Source organism: Sus scrofa, chromosome X, assembly GCF_054392235.1.
Source record: "Sus scrofa isolate SSC_HxYL_T2T_F1_AM1 chromosome X, Sscrofa_HxYL_maternal_Yorkshire_Landrace_v2.0, whole genome shotgun sequence".
Classification (NCBI taxonomy): domain Eukaryota; kingdom Metazoa; phylum Chordata; class Mammalia; order Artiodactyla; family Suidae; genus Sus; species Sus scrofa.
The window spans coordinates 45,152,736-45,168,789 of NC_139401.1; the positions used below are offsets into that span (position 1 = coordinate 45,152,736).

The 16,054-nt window shown below is 39.4% G+C and overlaps 1 protein-coding gene across 1 annotated transcript in view; it reads left to right on the forward strand.

The window, feature by feature from the left end:
- RP2 (RP2 activator of ARL3 GTPase) overlaps window positions 1–13,133 on the forward strand; it is a 46,228-nt gene extending 33,095 nt beyond the window's left edge. The window contains exons 4-5 of the mRNA XM_003360282.5: window positions 7,686–7,771; window positions 10,257–13,133. Of these exons, the coding sequence (XP_003360330.1) occupies window positions 7,686–7,771; window positions 10,257–10,340 (170 nt within the window). The 3' untranslated portion in view covers window positions 10,341–13,133. The remainder of the gene's footprint in view (window positions 1–7,685; window positions 7,772–10,256) is intronic.
- The last annotated feature ends 2,921 nt before the right edge of the window (window positions 13,134–16,054 follow it).

Here is a 16,054-nt window from a genome sequence, read left to right on the forward strand (position 1 = left end):
GCATGTGTCTGTTTAAAGACACCTCATTTAGTAGATGTTCATTAACATTGAACTCACAGCCAACAGCATTATACCTTCTGCCTGAATGACGCTTATCTAACAGATATTTTCTCTGTAAGGCACATCGCAGCTTTCCTAAGCTTAGGAACATCAGACCATACTTGAGCATTTCATTTGGAGGACATTTTAAGCACCAATGTCCCCAACGAAAAGCACAAAAATGTGAAAAATGTGGCATGAAATGGACTGTGAAAAGGACATTTGGTTACAGAATCAGTGCTGAAACAAGAAGGCAGAGCATCACTTAGTTCAACTTTACCTGGGAACATGCAATGTCAGGCAATTCATATTTTTTGCCACCTTGTGTGTGTCCATGAATGACCATGAAAAGACTGCAAGCATTGATTTGGGGTAACACATTTTGCCTAGTGGGTAAAACAAAGTTTACCAAGTAAGCAGTTAGCAAAGAAGGAATCCACTGATGATGAGGAATGGCTGTGTGTGTGTTTTGTGTTAGAAATTTTCCTTTAAGTGTTGCTTTAGCTGCGTCCTGCCAATTTTAATATGACGTATTTTGATTTAATTCAGGATTTAGCAAACTATGGCCTACCGTATGTTTTGTAAATGAACTTTTATTGGAGCACAGCCACATTCATTGTTTCATCTGTTATGTTTTGCTGCTCTTGCGCTGTAGCAGTAAAGATGATTAGCTGTGACAGATACTGTATGGTTCACTAAGCCTAAAATATTTCCCATCTGGCCCTTTACGGAAAAAAAGTAGGCTGACCCCTGATGCAGTTCGGAATATTTTTTAATTTCCCTGGAGGCATTTCACTTGATCTGTGGACTATTTAGAAATATGATGTTTGGAGTTCCCACTGTGGCACCATGGGACTGACAGCATCTCTCTAGTGCCAGGATGCAGGTTCGATCCCCAGCCTGGCACAGTGAGTTAAAGGATCTGGCATTGCCACAGCCACGGTGTGGCTCAGTTCTGATCCCTGGCCTGGGAACTCCATATGTGGGGGTGGGGGCAAAATGAAAAGAAAGAAAAAAGAAATATAATGTTTAATTTCCAAACGTTTGGGCAATGGTCCAGATATATTTCTGTTACCGATTTCTAGATTAATGTTGTTATGGTCTGAAAACTCACATTGTATGATTTCTTTACTAAGTTAAGGTTTGTTTTGTGGAACATAATATAGTCTATTTTGGTGAATAGTCTGTGTGCAGGGAAAAGAATGTGTAATCTGCTTTTGTTTGGTGAAATGTTCTATAAATGTCCCCTAGGTCAGTTTCATTGATAATGCTATTCAGGTCATCTATGTCCTTACTAATGTTCTGCCTATGTGTTCTATGAATTAAAGAGAGAAGCATGTCAAAGTCTTCAACTATAACTGTGGATTTATTTCTCTTTTCAGATCCTATCAGATTTTGCCTTAGGAATTTTGAAACATTTGTTAGGTGCATACACATTTAGGATTATGTCTTCTTGAAAAATCTTTTATCATTACATAATGTCCCTCTTTGTCGCTGATAATCTTCCTTGTTCTGAAATCCGCTTTGTCTGAAATACAGCTACTCACTCCAGCTTTCATTTAGTTGTTAGTGTTTCATCATATATCTTTATCCCTTTTCTTTTAACTTATCAAAGTCTGTGTATCTAAGGTGAAGTTTCTGTAGACAGCATATAGTTGGTTCTTGCCTTTCAGTCCAATCTGATAGTCTCTGACTTTTAACTGGTGTGTCTGCACCATTCATATTGAAAGAGATTGATATATTTGGATCAGCATCGACCATCCTGCTAGCTGCTTTCTATTCCATTTGCTCCTTGTTTCTTGTTACCTCTTTTGCTGTTTAATTGGGTATTTTTTTAACGATTCCATTTTTTTCTCCTCTGTTGCCTCTTTTCCTAAATCTTATTTAATGGTCACCTTTGGTTTTTACAGTATACATATTTAAATCATTTGAGGCTACCTTATTCTAATATTATACCCTACCACCTATAGTATGTAAGGACCTAATTTATATCCTCAAATCTTCCTTCTCATCCTTATGTCATTGTTATATATTTTACTGTTACATATGCTATAAACATCTAATTCATTGTTCACGTTGTTACTCTAAACCGTCAGTTATTTTTAGAAAAATTAAAAATAGGAAAAATACAGACATATTTTACTGGAGGTTTTAGAGCCTAGGAATGCCACGGTCCCTTTAAAATGTAACTTTTATCATTCTGGTTACTCTAAGGGAGAAGCAGAGAGACCAGCTGGGAGTCTGTTGCTCTAATCTAATTGAGACATGTCTTGTTCCAAGGTCATGTGAAATAACACAGAGGAGTTCGTTAGACAGAACATCCAGAAGCCTTTTTTGTTTACTTCACAATCTCACAATTTTTCACGACAGTTCAAATTTTAGATTTAAAGCTACCGCGAACTATTTGATAAGACGGTCACATTAAAACACTAAAAACGGGGCCAGTGATCTTGGTGACCTCATGGTTCAGTTTGAAATAACCACCGTAATTGCGGTCACCATCAGATAGACAGAACTACTTAAAAAGTACACTGTCAGTGTTGTAGGTTTTTAAATTTAGGATAATTCACACATGTTAATCAAAACTCATGCCCTTATCCATCTTTATTGTTGATTTTTTTTTTCCCCTTTTCGGCCACACCCTGGCATAGGGAAGTTCCCAGGCCAGGGATACAATCTGAGCCAGATCTGTGACCTACATCACAGCTGCGGCAATGCTGGATCCTTAACCCACTGTGCCAGCCTGGGGATCGAACCAGCAGTGCCACAGAGACCAGCCAGATCATTAACCCACTGTGCCACAGCAGGAACTCCTGTTGATATTTCTTTGTTGACAAATTAAATTACTTATTGGAAGTTCCTCATATTTTGTTCAAAGTATATCAACCAAGTGATATACTTGGAAATTCTATCAAAAGTGTATTTCTAAGTTCTAGATTATATTGTCTTTAGAGAATACAGAAACTTTTAGTAATAAATGTCTGATTTTAAAAATATATCTATTGGGTGCAACCACTGTGGAAAACAGTATGGAGATTCCTCAGCAAACTAAAAATAGAACTACCATTTGATCCAGCAATCCCACTCCTGGGCATCTACCCAGAGAAAACCATGACTCGCAACCACACATGTATGCTGATGTTCATTGCAGCACTATTTGCAATAGCCAAGACATGGAAACAACCTAAATGTCCATCAACAGAGGAGTGGATCAAGAAGCTGTGGTACATATACACAATGGAATGTTACTCAGCCATTAAAATGAACAAAATACCAGCATTCTTAGCAACATGGATGGACCTAGAAATGATCATGCTAAGTGAAGTCAGCCATACAATGAGACATCAACATCAAATGCTTTCACTGACATGTGGAATCTGAAAAAAGGACAGACTGAATTTCTTTGCAGAACAGATGCTGACTCACATACATTGAAAAACTTATGGTCTCCGGAGGAGACAGTTTGGGGGGTGGGGGGATGTGCTTGGGTTATGGGATGGAAATCCTCTGAAATTGGATTGTTATGATCATTATATAACCACAGTGTGAAAAACAAATATTAAACCACCTAAAGTTGGTGACTTCAGGTGCGAAAAAAAAAAAAATATATATATATATATATATATATATATATATATATATCTGTTGGAGTTCCTGTCGTGGCTCAGTGGTTAATGAATCCGACTAGGAACGACGAGGTTGCGGGTTCGGTCCCTGGCCTTGCTCAGTGGGTTAAGGATCCGACGTTGCTGTGAACTGTGGTGTAGGTCGCAGATGTGGCTTGGGTCTCACGTTGCTGTGGCCCTGGCGTAGGCCGGTGGCTATAGCTCCAATTAGACCCCTAGCCTGGGAACCTCCATGTGCTGTGGGTGCAGCTCTAAAAAAGACAAAAATATATATATATATAGTATTCTTTTTAGTGACCCTGAATAGAAGTAAATTCCATTCTACCTTAATTCAAACTTTCCATCTGCTCTCTGCAAAACTGGAAATCCTACATTCTCAACTTTTTAGATCAATATTTATTTGGTTTAAAATGCTTTTTAAACTTTTTTGAAAATTTCCAAATGTACTGTGTCTTCTCAGAAGTAGAATACCATCACCTCATGTGTACCCATGCCCCAGGTTTATCAACTTTTGCCATACTTTAAAAAATAATCTATACTCTCTGTTTTTGCTGAAATATGTTAATCAAATTTTGCCATTTCATCCCAAATACTTCAGTATGTGTCTTAAACAAAACAAAATTAAAAACGAATGTTTTTCTTTTTTAATAACGGTTTTATCGAGATATATTTTAGGAGTTCCTGCTATGGCGTAGTGGCTTAAGGATCCAACTGCAGTGGCTAAGGTCACTGCAGAGGTGCAGGTTCGATCCCCAGCCTGTGGCAGTGGGTTAAAGGATCTGGCATGGCCACAGCTGTGGCTCAGATTCAATCCCTGGCCTAGGAACTTCCATATGCTGCAGGTGTGGCCAAAAAAAAAATTTTTTTTAAAGATATATACCATAACAATTTGACAGCTACACAAATATTTTCTCAAGTGAAATATATTACCATGTCTAACATGATTAACAATTTCTCAGCATCATCTACTAACCATTCCATATTCAAATTTCCCTAATTGTCTAAAAATATTTTTTATGTATTTTTACAGTTAATTTGATACAGATGTAAAATTGGCCTACTCACTCACTGTATGTGGTGGTTTTGTATCTTATATCACTCTTAGCTCTTAACCAGAAACAGGAGTTCCCTCGCCCAGAAACAGGAGTTTTATGCCTTTGTTTCGTAAAAGAAACCTAGTCCATTGTCCTCTAATTTGCAGAGGTTTGTTTAATTTGTTCCTCTTGTAGATGTTAAATCAAAGTCTTGTGGTTTTTTGTGGGGGGGGGGTGGCAAGAATATTACAATATTAATATTGTTTCCTATTAATGAGAAGGTGCGAAATGTTTAATTGTTGTACTGTTAGGCTCAGGTGGTAACAGTCTTTTTATTGTAGTTTCCTGTCAGTCTTTCTTGTGAATTGCCTGATCCAATTATTTTATTAGGAATTTCAGGAGTTCCTATTGTGGCGCAGCGGAAATGAATCCAACTAGGAACTATGAGGTTATGGGTTCCATCCCTGGCCTCGCTCAGTGGGTGAAGGATCTGGCATTACCGAGAGCTGTGGTGGAGGTCGCAGATGTGACTGGGACCTGACATTGCTGTGGCTGTGGTGTAGGCCGGCAGCTACAGCTCTGATTAGACCCCTAGCCTGGGAACCTCCATGTGCCACAGGTGTGGCCCTAAAAACACAAAAGACAAAAAATAATCATAATAAAGGAATTTCAAAATGATCATTTTCTTTTTGGCCACACCCTCAGCATGTGGAAGTTCCCAGGCCAGGGATCAAACCCATGCCACAGCAGCAGCAGGGACCCAAGGCACAGCAGTGAAAAACACCATATCCTTAATCTGATAGGCCACCAGGGAACTCCAAAATGATCATTTTCTTTTCTTTCTTTTTTTTTGTTTTTTTTTTAGTCTTTTTAGGGCCGAACCCATGGTATATGGAAGTTCCCAGGTTAGGGGTCGAATTGAAGCTACAGCTCCCAGCCTACACTACAGCCACAGCAACTCAGGATCCGAGCCACCTCTGCGACCTACACCGCAGCTCATGGCAACACCAGATCCTTTAACCCACTGAGTGAGGCCAGGGATCGAACCTGCATCCTCAGGGATACTAGTTGGATTCTTAACCCACTAAGCCACAATGGGAACTTCAAAACGATCATTCTCTAATTGTGTCACTATGTCTGCATTTATTAATGGATGTTAATAGAACTTCTCGTACACCAGGCTGTTTGGTTACCTTGAAAAGTGCTTCATATCAGAAAAGCAAAGTAAATAAAGGAAAATTAAACATTGATTTTCAGAGTAATAAATCAGTGCCCTAGCAACCTATAGTGGTGCTCAGTGACTTTTGTTTCTGTCTTTTCTAAATATCATTATGAGTTCATGACTTTATATATCCAGTATGTTTTAATAAATTGCAGTCATTATTCCTTCTGATCTCACCATGTCTCATTTTTGGCCATTAGGAGCCTCTTCAAACTGGCTCCTGTGTCCTTTTGATAAAACACTATTGGCCTTTGATAGCCTATTGCTTTTTGGCTGAACAAGATAGTGCAGATTGAGCTTGTTCATTTCGTAGCCCCAGACATAGAATTATCCATTTTTCTGAGAAAATATTCCCCAGTTACCTTCTTTTGTTTATTCAGCACCTATCTTGATCTACATACTGTGACACTGAAAAACCCACACTTTGTTAATTTGTTCTCTGTATCTAATTGTACAATTGACTGTAATATATCCTGCCTTTTCTTTTTTTTTTTTTTTCTTCTGTCTTTCTGCCATTTCTTGGGCCACTCCCGCGGCATATGGAGGTTCCCAGGCTGGGGGTCGAATCAGAGCTGTAGCCTCCGGTCCACACCAGAGCCATAGCAACGTGGGATCTGAGCCGCGTCTGCAACCTACGCCACAGCTCACGGCAATGCTGGATCGTTAACCCAGTGAGCAAGGCCAGGGACCGAACCCGCAACCTCGTGGTTCCTAGTCGGATTCGTTAACCACTGAGCCACGATGGGAACACCCTATCCTGCCTTTTCTGTATTTGCTGTTGATATTAAATCTCAAGCCCTTTTCTCTTCTTGTGCCTTGTTCTATGGACTGTGACCACATTCACCTTAGTATTTCATTCCTGAGTACTTCATTATCCTCTCTTAGTCCATACTGTTTAATGGATTTATGTCTTTTTTTCAAGAAATTTGTAATCTCCTGTAGGTCAGGATTTCTCCATTATTAAAGGAGATTTAAAAAAATCTATTTGGCATATAGTGATAGCTGAATAAGTTATAATTGAATTGAAAAGCTTATTTTGTTTGGCTCACGTATGGCCATGTTTGCCAACAGTTTGATGCCAGTCGTGCCAATGCTATGTTTAAATCCAAGTCAAACTGAATCACGAATCTTTACACCAGGATTTAAAGTACGGGTGGTTTCAAAGTAATCAAATTAAGCCTGGGAAAGGAGGCACACATGTTCTCTTCAGAGAATTAAAGACTAAAAACTTCGTCGTTGGTTCTAGAATATAGTTTTATGGCACCTTCAAGAAAAGTACTTTCATATGGTCATGACTTTTGGTGCCTGGTTTCGATTCCCACTTGGCTGAGCTTCATCATTGGTGGCCCAGAACTTGGCTGCTAAGTAGGAGAGTTGGAAGCAAGACTGGCTGCTTGGCACAATGACTTGAATAGCATTTGATCTTATTTGTCATTTTATCAACTATTTTTTGTACTGCTAAAGGGGTGGACTTGTTATGGATTTTGTAGAAGTATGAAAACCAGAAAAGCCAGGCGATTTACAACACTTAAAAATGTGACACTAATCCCAGCACTGAGGCTGCTTGTCCTGTGATGAAACTCTATGTTAATTTGTTTTATGATTAGAGTAGGAAGTGGCTGAAGTGACGTGTCCCATCTGTCTACTTCTTTCTTTTCTCTCACCCTCAAAGAAGAGGCTGGAGAGTCTTCAGGGAAGAAGAAAAAGATTAATTGGAGGATAGATTTGTATTCATAAGACAACTCTTCTTGGTTTTGCTTATAGGTCCTGTCATTGCTTTGGAGTTCAATGGAGATGGTGCTGTAGAAGGATGTCAGCTTATCGTCAACGAGATATTCAATGGGACCAAGGTACAAGGCTTTGTTGACTATCTTTCTTCCTTCCTTTCTTTCCTTTTTTTTTTTTTTTTTTGGCTTTTTAGGGCCGCACTTATGGTATATGGAGGTTCCCAGGCTAGGGGTCCAATTGGAGCTATAGCTACCAGCCTACACCACAGCAACAGCAATGCCAGATCTGAGCCACATCTGCAACCTGCACCACAGCTCATGGCAACGCCAGATCCTTAATGCACTGAGCAAGGCCAGGGATTGAACCTGAGTCCTCATGGATCCTAGTCAGGTTCGTTAATTACGGAGCCACGATGGGAACTCCTGTGGACTATATTTCAATCAAGCCTTTCATTTCCTTACAATTAAATAGTTACTTTCAGTACATCATGACTTTTAGAACTTATGGTAAACAACTGGAAGCTAAGCTTTGGTTTTTCCTTGCCGAACTAAAATTCTAATAGCTGAAAAATTTACAAAGTTAAGTATCTACTTATAAAAAACCTTCAATAATACATATGTCTCGGAGTTCCCGTCGTGGCGCAGTGGTTAATGAATCCGACTAGGAACCATGAGGTTGCGGGTTCGGTCCCTGCCCTTGCTCAGTGGGTTAACAATCCGGCGTTGCCGTGAGCTGTGGTGTAGGTTGCAGACGCGGCTCGGATCCCGCGTTGCTGTGGCTCTGGCGTAGGCCGGTGGCTACGGCTCCGATTCAACCCCTAGCCTGGGAACCTCCATATGCCGCGGGAGCGGCCCAAGAAATAGCAACAACAACAACAACAACAACAAAAGACAAAAAAAAAAAAAAAAACCAAAAAAAAAAAAACATATGTCTCTAAAGTTAAAAAGTCTCACCAAATGTTTCTTCAGATCCTTCCTTTTCTAAAAATAGTGGTATGTTGAAAATATTATATTTCTAAGATCCGTATACTTTGGATGGACAATCCTATTGCCCAGTGTTCATTTTTATTTGCTTTAGTAATACTTCATAGCTAGAAATCACTGTATGTAGGTATTTTCTAGATATGGTAGATGAAGTTGCTGTATCTAAGAATTTCAGACTTAATAACTTAATAGAGCTTAAAAACCAAACATATAATTACTTCGTCTTTTGTCTCATTTTATCATCCCAACAGTACTAAGGGAGAAGGCATATATAATCAGATTGCATAGAAAAGGAAACTGAGAGAGAAAATGGTTATATAATTTGGAGTTTTTAGATCTGAATGAGTTAAAAGATTATCTATTCCCACTTTCTCATTTTATACACATGGAAACTGAGGCCAGAGAGGTTTATTAAATTGTCAGCATCATATAGCTGGTTTATGGTAAAGCCAAATAGGACTCAGAACCCTCTAATTTCTGACTAACATTTGTAAAAGCTATTTTTGAAGGGTTCTGTTGAGTACTGCTTTGTTGATGTTTGGGAAATAATTTTAAATTAGTGATATATCTTTAGCAGCTTTAAAAAAGATTACCTCAAGTTTTGCTTCTCAGCCTATTGAGATTCTTCCTAGAAAACATAAGAAACTAAGAAATCTTTAAAAAAAACCTCTTTGTTCAGTAGCTTTCACAATATTGATAGTTGTATAGTTTAATTCTGGAGTTCCCAATGTGGTGCAGTAGTTTAAGGATCTGGCATTGCCATAGCTGCGGTGTAGGTCACAGCTGTGGCTTGGATTCGATCCCTGGCCTGGGAACTTCCACATACTGCAGGTGCAGCTGAAAAAGAAAAAAAAGCCCTGATACTCCAAGTGTAATAAAATACAACTGAAGTATTATGAAGCAAAGACCTTAATTATATCATAAATGCTTTTAAAAGAGCTCAATTTGGAGTTCCTGTCATGGTGCAGCGGAAAGGAATCCAACTAGGAACCATGAGGTTGCAGGTTCGATCCCTGGCCTTGCTCATTAGGTTGAGGATCCCGCGTTGCCACAAGCTGTGGTGTAGGTTGCAGACATGGCTGGGATCTGATGTTGCTGTGGCTGTGGCGTAGGCCAGCAGCTACAGCTCCGATTCGACCCCTAGCCTGGGAACCGCCATGTGCCACAGGCATGGCCCTAAAAAGACCAAAAAATAAAATAAAATCAAAAATAAAAGAGCTCAATTTACATCATAGCCATTGAAACTATATTTGCATGAATTATACAGAAAACCCACAGATTAAACATTATAAATGATGTACTTGAATTATTTCTTTTTCTGCCTTTTAGGGCTGCATCTGTGGCAAATGGAAGTTCCCAGGCTAGGGGTCAAATCAGAGTTACAAATGCCGACCTACACCACAGTCACAGCAACACTGGATCCTTAACCCACTGAGTGAGGCCAGGGATCAAACCCGCATCCTCATGGATACTAGTTGGGTTTGTACACCACTGAACCACAATGGGAATTCCTTGCATTTCTTTTAAATAGCAAGCTTCTGGTGCCTGTTGTGTGAAGAACATGGGCTTTGGAATTGGGGGATTACTATTTATGTATTTTTTGTTTCTTTTATATTTAACATAGATGTTTGTATCAGAAAGCAAGGAGACAGCACCTGGAGATGTAGACAGCTTCTACAACTTTGCCGATATACAGATGGGAATATGAAGTACAGTTTGAAACCAAGGACTTGATATTAAGTTCTTTTCAATTCGCGTATTAGCAATGGTCTTCTTACTGATGCTGAAATTGTTAAAGGCATTTTTAAAATAAATTGTGGAATACTGCATCATTCCCTTGAGGTTCAAAAAGAGTTCATTTTAAATTAAGTCGTTTTCATCAGCTTAAAAACTATTTAACCCAGTTCAGTGAGCTTGTAGTTTTGTTCCTCTGCATATGATACTGTTATTAGAAAACAGAAGTGGCTCACAGTTCATGATTTTAATCCTAATTAAACATTCTTTCAAGTCTCTATTTTACACTGTCCTCAGTACTCTATGATTTTCTTTTTTTGTTGTGGTTTTTGGCCGCCCCATGGTATATGGAGTTCCCAGGCCAGGGATCAGATCCGAGCCACAGGTGCGACCTAAGCTGCAGCTGCAGCTGCAGTGACGCCAGATCCTTAACCCACTGTGCTGGGCCAGGCACCGAACCCTTGTCGACAAGGGCTGCTCCCAAGACACCGCTGATCCCATCACACCACACTGGGAACTCCAATACTCTACAATGTTTGTCTGAGAATACACTCCATCGCTTATTTTTCTTTTCTAATTTAGAAGGATTCATTCCTAGTTGATCAATTAGAATGAACTCATGTGCTTTTTTTTTTCATGTGTACATAATCCAGTTAAATATTTGCTTCCTAGTTGCATACTATGGCAAGTGAGGTTCTATATACACAGTTGTCAGAGTACTTTGTAAATTTAATTTTTTAAATTAATAGCTATTTGATAGCCAGTTTTGCAAGTAACTCTACTAACTGATGTTGGTATAGCTATTTAAAGACTATTTTGTGAGTAATGCGATTATTTGAATCCCACATTGTTTTGTTTTTGAGTACAACTGCTCCGTGACTCTTCTGCTTCCTGTTAAGAAAAGGCATATGTCACACTAAAACTATAGAAGCCCACTCACTGGCAGCTCAGCAGTTCAAAAAGGTGGTCATTGTTTTTATCAGCTTTTTTTTTTTGTTTTGCTTTTTAGGGCCGCACCCTCGGCATATGGAAGTTCCCAGGCTAGGGGTCAAATCGGAACTGCAGCGGCCAGCCTACCCCACAGCCACAGCAACGCCAGATCTGAGCTGCAAGCTGCGAGCTATGTCTTTGACTTACACCACAGCTCAGGGCAACGCCGGATCCTTAACCCACTGAGCAAGGCCAGGGGTCAAACCCGAATCCTCATGGATACTAGTTGGATTCGTTTCCGTTGTGCCACAATGGGAACTCCTTTTATCAGCTCTTAAGAGCTACTAGAATTAAAACAAAACCTTGCAACACTTAGCTAAGAAATACTTAAGCATATTTGATGAGATATGCAGGTTTCTAAAAAGCTAGACAAATTCGATTTTTATTAGCTATGCCATGCCTATCAAGCAATGTTCAAGTATGATAAAATAATGTTGGCGGCTTTAAAGCATTATTTTCCAAACCAATCTGCCTATAATAATTTACCATGGGGCAGGAGAGAGATGCTTGTTTAAAAATCCACATTGTTGGGCCCAGCGTTTAGGTGCATGGATTCAACATCCAGAGGAAGCTCTGTTTTTAAGGGGTGTATTGTAATGTAATCAGAAGATATTGATAGGTTGATCTTGCAAGAAGGGACTGAACCTGCCATCTATACCACACAGAGCAGCTAATCGGAAGTTAGCTTTCATAAGTCTATTTTTTAAAGGAACCTTAAATTTAATTCTATTTTGATAAAAACTAAGGCTGAAAATAGCACAAATTTCACTTGTAAAAATTCCTCTTATGATTGTTACTAAAAATGTATTTTCCTGTTTGAACTCTTTGGGGATATTTTTCAGATTCATTTATAACTACTACATTGAATCATGTCTTGATATTCAGAAATGATACATTGAAAGACTTTTCACTTTAAATTAAGTAATATTGACCACCTACCCTGTGCCTCGCCTTGTATTAGCATTGTATCATTTCAGTCTTTTTACAAGAGCATTTTATACCACATAATCAACCTCTTCTTTAAATCACGTGACTTCATAAGATGCAAATAAAAACAGGTGATGGGTTTAATATAATTTGTAATCATAATTTACAGATGAGCTTTGCCAAGTAGTGGTTAGAGGGCATTGATTTTTCTGATGGTAAGGTGAATTAAGCATATTCTTTCTGATCATGGTTGCATTATTAAATCCCATTATTCACAGTTTTAAAAATCACAGTACTTTTTGTTTTTCAAAAATATAACACAATGTTATGCCATGCTGTAAATTGAGTTATTTTATCTAGCAAAAACTCAGGAATATTACCTATAAGGGAGATGTTAATTTAATTTTCCACTAAATTTAGTATCTATTAACCAGAGCCTAAAATTTTATACTCCAGTTAGATAAGAGCTTTTACCCAAGTTTAATTTGTCTTTCAGGACAGTTCTTTGCTTCTAAATGTTTGAAAAGATTTTTTAAAATAAGTATTGCTATGTTTGTTGTTTCTATCCTTTTAAATCTTGATTGTAATTAGAGTATTCTACACTTCATGTCTTTTTTTCCCCTACATTTCATTTCTGAATAGCTTTCAAATGTATGAAAAAGTATTAGCAATGAAAACTTAGTAATTTTATTAAGTTATACATGTTTAAACATGATATTAGACATTATATTAGCGTATTTCTCTTGTTAATAGTACTATTTTTGCTTCTATATATTTATGTCTAGCTTTTATATGTAATTTATCTAGTGTTTATAAAATGTGATTTGTAATAAATATTGTTAAAATGAAAGTGGCTTCGCGAATTTTTGAAGAGAACTTTTATAACATATATTTACTCTTACATGTACCAAAATTTGGTCATGATACCAGTTTTTTAATGATAAAAGTAAAACACAATGGTCTAACCTGTCTTATGTTAATGAGAAATGAACGATATTGTGTGTACAAAGCACTCTGAAGAAATGCAGAGGAACTAGAAAACCTATTTTAATCTAAGGAATTTCTGACATAATGCTCCCTTTGTTAAAAGATACATTTTATTATAATCAAATACTAAGATTAGGTATATTTTTCTTCCATATTTGAGAAAATAACAAGGAGTTCCTGTCGTGGCGCAATGCTTCACGAATCCGACTAGGAACCATGAGGTTGCGGGTTTGATCCCTGGCCTTGCTCAATGGGTTAGGGATCCGGCGTTGCCGTGAGCTGTGGTGTCAGTCGCAGACGTGGCTCGGATCTGGCATTGCTGTGGCTCTGGCGTAGGCCAGCGGCTATAGCTTTGATTCGACCTTCGACCGCTGGCCTGGGACCCTCCATATGCCGCGGGAGCGGCCCAAGAAATGGCAAAAAGACAAAAAAATAAAAAATAACGAATTGTTTGTGATATACTTTCCAGCTTATACAAATGGACCTTATTTTTACATTACTACCAAATTTACCAGCCTCTGTATCCAACTTCTCCCTCTCCCAGCCCATAAATCAGAAGCTACAGTGTTTAAATAACATTTATTATCATTATTTCTGTAAAGCTTCTATATGTACAGGTAGAGCATTTGGGGGAAAAAACAGAACTGCATAAGATAGTAGCAAAAATTACTTACTGGATAATTATTGCTGTGCTGAGTTTTTTTTTTTTTTTTTCCTTAGGGCCACACCTGCGGCATATGGAGGTTCCCAGGCTAGGGGTCCAGTTGGAGCTGTAGCCACTGGCCTACACCATAGCCACAGCAACGCCAGATCCGAGCCATGTCTGTGACCTACACCATAGCTCACGGCAACGCTGGATCCTTAACCCACTGAGCAAGGCCAGGCATCGAACCCGCAACCTCCTAGTTTCTAGTCAGGTTTGGTTCCGCTGCGCCATGACGGGAACTCCAGCTGTACTGAGTTTAAAATTTGTTTTTCTCATTTAAAAGGGACATATTAACTGCTCTCCATAGGAATAGAAGGTACTGTAATTAGGGTATGATTACTCCTTCGAAATCCATTCTAGAAAATATTTTATCCTTTAAAAGTGTAACACTAAAAAAGCCAAATTTTATTTGCATTGTAGTAATGAAATTTTTTTGTGTGAAAATGGAGTCATTCTCTGTTGACTTTTTTTTTTTTTTCTTTTGTTGTTGTTGTTGCTATTTCTTGGGCCGCTCCCGCGGCATATGGAGGTTCCCAGGCTAGGGGTCGAATCGGAGCTGCAGCCACCGGCCTACGCCAGAGCCACAGCAACGCGGGATCCGAGCTGCGTCTGCAACCTACACCACAGCTCACGGCAACGCCGGATCGTTAACCCACTGAGCAAGGGCAGGGACCGAACCCGCAACCTCATGGTTCCTAGTCGGATTCGTTAACCACTGCGCCACGACAGGAACTCCGGTTTTCTTTTTTGATACAGTGTTTGAGGAGCGTGGCAATCAGTCCTACTCAGCTGAGGAAGCAGTTAACCTTTATACTACATCTCTCTCCTTTGACTTTTTTTTTCTGGCTTTTTAGGGCCACACCTGTGACCTATGGAGGTTCCCAGGCTAGGGGTCAAATTGGAGCTGTAGCTGCTGGTCTACACCACAGCCACAGCAACATGGGATCGGAGCTGTGTCTTCGACCCACACCACAGCTCACGGCAACGCCGGATCCTTAACCCAGGGATGAAACCCACATCCTCCTGCATACTAGTCGGGTTACAGCTGAGCCACAACAGGAACTCCTCCTTTGATGTTTTTGACATCTTAGCTGTTAGTGGCAAACTCCAGCAAAATGTTCAGAAACGGCAGGGGGTTTTGGTTTTTGTTTTTTTTCCTTTTCTGGTGTTTTGGTGCTTTCCTGGTCAGGGCAGCTTCTCACCTATAAATAGATGTGGGAGCAGGGGCCCAGGTGGCAGAGAGCCCCAGCACCCTCTTCTTAGCTCTGATCCTCCCTCTGGGGCCTGCCTTCCTCATTTCAGTTTAATCTATCCACTAGTGATTGGACTAATGAAAAGAAACTTGCAAGTGGTGTGACAAGTAATGAGCTGATGTTTGGGAAGTGCCTTGAAACTGAAAGGTGCTTTATGGATGTTAAGTGTTATTGTGCCGAACAAAGTTGAGTACCATGTTCTTTAAAAGTAGTCCAGTTTCGAAGCCATACCCTCACCTACAAATAGGCAACTGAAAGGAAGCACATGTAAGAGGCTGTTAAGACTTAAGTGTTATTTTCTTATTGATTGATATACTTTTAATCTGTCAGATGGAGGTCAGTTTGTTAGGCTCATTAATAGAACCTCTTATACTATTTCACCCTAACTTCTAAACAGAGCACATACTAAGTGATTTATCTCGTTAGGAGTTCCCTGGTGGCTCAGTGGGTTAAGGACCCAGCATTGTAACTACTATAGCTCGGGTCGCTGCTGTGGTGTGGGTTCCAGCCCTGGCCCTGGAAATTCTGTATGCCATGGGCACATCCAAAAAATTTTTTATTTCATTAGAGTCATCTAGTTTTAGGACTGACGCGTCTGGATATTTTCAATCCCTTCTTTTATTTTTATTTTATTATTATTATTTTTTTTTTCGCTGCACCCACATCATGTGGGAGTTCCTGGGCCAGGAATCGAACCCATGCCACAGCAGTGACCCAAGCCATGGCAGTGACAATGCCAGATCCTTAACCCACTGCACTGTAAGAGAACGCCAGTCCCTCATTTTACGGATGAGAAAATTGAGGGTCAGAAAGTTTAAATGGCCT